The sequence below is a fragment of the Pundamilia nyererei genome, unplaced genomic scaffold (genome assembly GCF_000239375.1).
Source record: "Pundamilia nyererei isolate P.nyererei 1_Seehausen unplaced genomic scaffold, PunNye1.0 scaffold00236, whole genome shotgun sequence".
NCBI classification, from domain to species: domain Eukaryota; kingdom Metazoa; phylum Chordata; class Actinopteri; order Cichliformes; family Cichlidae; genus Pundamilia; species Pundamilia nyererei.
The window spans coordinates 75,226-78,951 of NW_005187637.1; the positions used below are offsets into that span (position 1 = coordinate 75,226).

Consider the following 3,726-nt stretch of genomic DNA (forward strand, 5'->3'; position numbering starts at 1 on the left):
TCTGGGCTATATTCTCAGCAGCATATTAAACATATCAGGTCCCCATAAGGAGAATCATGTGCTAACGGCTGTCTAAATGACTCGGGTAAAATTTGTAGCATGCTGCTTGTTGTTTTTGTCTGCTTCCACTTGTCTTTGCACTAGGATGATGTCCCACGTGTGGGACTAATAAAGGATATCTTATCTTATGTCGGAGTAAATGTGCAGTCATATTCGTTGTGTTCCCACTAGTGCTGTCAGCGTTAATCTGAAATGACGTTAACACCACAACACGGCAAATCTCCGTTAACGAGCTACCGCGGATCGCCCCGTGCATGGGGCTGGACAGCATCAACACATTAACGAGCTAACTGCGCTAACGCAGTAGTTCCCACCCATGTAATTGAGCATTGCATGGCACATCTGACATACTGTTTTACTTTAGTCCATGACGCGCTTACCTTCAGGGTTATACTTCACATGAAAACCAAAATAGTTCCAAACGCCAGATCTGAATGAGGGTGGGGGAGGTTAAATTTGCCATGTTGCAAGGAGCTTCGCTTCGGTCTTGCTACCTTGCGCTGCGCTCAGTGGATCTGCGTTCGACAGTGCAGCCTAGGCGGAGTAGTCGAACGCAGATCCACTGTGCTCTCAACACAGACAGCATCCTCAGAAGAAAAGTTGATAAAATAAATTAAAAATGTTGTATTGTTTGATACATATGCATACCACTGTATCGAACGGTTCGACCATAAGTTACATTTTAAGGTGACCCAAACAATGACGACTACAAAATTAAGGGAAAAAAATATCACAGCTAGAAGATCAGCCTAGTATCAAATGTACGAAATAACCAATTACTCTAAAAAAATTTTTAAAGCTTGTTTCAGTTACTCTATATCACAAATTAAAAAGTGCAAAAACTTTGAATGCACCATTTAGTTTCCTGTAACTTTCTGTGGCTTTATTAAGCATACTGTAGTTACTGTAGAAAAAAATTAATGTGCTTACTGTGAGGAGGTGAGGGGTGGGAGGCACTAATGAACTTTACATGGAATGAACCATTAAAAAAAAAAAAAAAAAAAAAGGAACAAAAAAAAGAAACACATTAAAGTCAAAGATCTGTTGTCACTGCATTTTGCCAAAAGTCAACATGAAACTATCAACATGTGAACAATAAATAAAGTCACTGCTAATAAAAAGCTACAGAAAGTCAGATTTAGCTGTATTCAGTCTTGTGTAAAGCCGCAGTGTTCAGCTCCACAGAATTAACAACAAAAAAAACAAAAAAAAGCAATGCAGCCTATTTAACTGTATTCATACAACCTTGCCAGAGGCTGTGACTTGTAGATGGATGCTAGGATATACATCTACATATACTAATGAAAACCGGATACAAAAAAATATATTGAGTACAACTGTACCAGCAGTGAGTATTTCTAAAATGTTACAGATAAAAAATAAATTCTGAGTAAATATATAGTATAGAATAAGGATTGTAATAGAACCCAGCTATTTAAAACATGCTGTCTAGTTAGATATCTACTGTGATATTAGTTTATTAAGTAATCGCCCACAGTGAGTGTATAGACAGGAAACTATAATTATTTAACAGTGGATACGTCCAGTTCACCATCATAAAGAAGACTGATTAGGCTAGTGTCTTCACAAAGCGGGGGACCAGAGCCTTAATTGCATTATCACAATCACAAATGTATTCGTGAACACATCAGTTCCAACTGAAACAGGTAACCTGCTACCTTAAACGGTCAGAAATGTAATAGTGCAAATGAGACCTGGTTGTCCTTTTCAAGTAATATAAATTCAAAAGCAGTGTGATTTAGATGAAAATAAAGAGTAAATCCATGGCTTATATGTTGATTGGAAAGGCAGGAAACTCTTTGGCTATCAAGGCAGGTGAAAGGCAGGTAAAACAGAGCATGAACTCTGAACAACTGACCACTCTGTGAATCTCATTTTCATTTCAAAATAAAATCTGTGATTGTTTCCACAACTAACACCGTCAACCCAACTATTCAATATTAAGATTCTCTTCTATTATAAGAGAGATTTAATGATTTCAGATTACAAATCTGAGCTAACAGAAGGTTGACCCTTGAGGTCCACAAGCGAACAGCCGGTGTGAGCACCATATGTCTTACTCTGTTCTTGGTTAAGGGAAGTTGATTCTTGGCAAGAAATGAGAGCGAGCGATCTCTACTCTCATTTGCACATACTTAAGTGATTATAATGTTTACTCCCCTCTGATTCACGGATCAGCGTCTGGAGTTTGATGGCCCCCACCCCTGGCCTTGATTTGGAGCCAGGCATCTCCCAGTGCCTTGGCAAAATGGTCATCCACTGAACCCGTTATGGACACTGAATTAGACACAGACTCTGCTTCTTTGTAGTTCTCTCCAAGACTTCGACGAAAGTGCTCCTCAATCACAGGATCGCATACTAAATTGGATGGAATAACATCACGTGGAGGAAGACCAAAAAGAAATTATTATTTCCATGCATCTAAACTGAAAACTGAATAAATACCTTTTGATTTCTCAGTTCAATACAAAAATTAAAAAAAAAAAAAATCAGCTTTGGAGATGCTCTCTTATCAAAGTCTAGGAAAAACACAGCTGGGTATTTTGAAAAATAGCTTTGATTGCAAATTTGATGCAAAGTGCAGAACATATAATAGCTTGAGTGCATGAAAATTAGTTTTTAGATTTTTTTTTTTTTTAACCATTTCATTTTGTTACACTATTTGGTACATTTACAATAGATCAAATACGGATTCAGATACAATTTGTTTCATTCACTACAGTTTTTCCTAGGAATGTGTCATTTTCAGAGGTTGCCTTTATGATTCAGTTTAGACTTAAACTAAATCAGAAATCTTAAAAAATCTAGTGCAATATACGGGTGTAATTCATTTTAGGATAAGCTTTTGTTGTGTGCAACCATTGCAATAAACTAGTTTGCATAACAGTGAGTCAAAAACTCAAACTACATCTGATTAGGGCTGCATGATAACTCAAGAATTTTCAAACTGGCCAATGTACAACCACATATTACTTTTATGTTTGGAAAGAGACTGAGAACACATACACAAAGGACAGAGACACCAACTTGTTCAATTGCTCTTAATTATTGACAAAGTTGGATTTTAACATTGATAAATTGGTTAAATTAGCAAAATAAAAATATGTAACTTGGATATATTTTTGTGCAACCACCCAGCACTGTTGACTTTAAAACTCCACAGGTCTTTTAGATCTTTTTTTTTTTTGTCATACTTTAGCAAATCAGTACATGGAAAGACAAATATATTAGTTTGTTAGTGCAAGTATCTTAAAAGACTTACCATTAGCCTTTCTCGGATCAGTAGGTGGGCTAGTAGTGCAACCATTCATGTGGCAGTGAGAGAGGTTGCAGTTGCGGTTGCTCGCAGGGGCACAGGTAATAACCGAGGGACGATTCTGTATAAGAAAAGGAGAAAAAAAAAAAAAAATTTAATCCATCTCAAGGTTCAAGGTTCTTCAAGGTTCTTTATTATTTGTCACATGCATAGTTATACAAGTATAACACACAGTGAAATGTAGCCTGACACGCTCCTCGACATGTGCAAAAATTGGGGGGTGGGGGGGTGGAGGAAGGACATTATAGTATATATCTGTGATCAACCATAAAGTATTTACACAGTACTTCCAACCATCTTGCAAAGGCATGCATGCATATATATATATA

The 3,726-nt window shown here is 37.0% G+C and overlaps 1 protein-coding gene across 1 annotated transcript in view; it reads right to left on the reverse strand.

Annotated features, from left to right (window-relative positions):
- Positions 1-676: 676 nt before the first annotated feature.
- LOC102198114 (transcription cofactor vestigial-like protein 4) overlaps positions 677-3,726 on the reverse strand; it is an 8,134-nt gene continuing 5,084 nt past the window's right edge. The window contains exons 5-6 of the mRNA XM_005749036.1: positions 3,344-3,458; positions 677-2,439 (exon numbers count right to left, since the gene is read on the reverse strand). Of these exons, the coding sequence (XP_005749093.1) occupies positions 2,249-2,439; positions 3,344-3,458 (306 nt within the window). The 3' untranslated portion in view covers positions 677-2,248. The remainder of the gene's footprint in view (positions 2,440-3,343; positions 3,459-3,726) is intronic.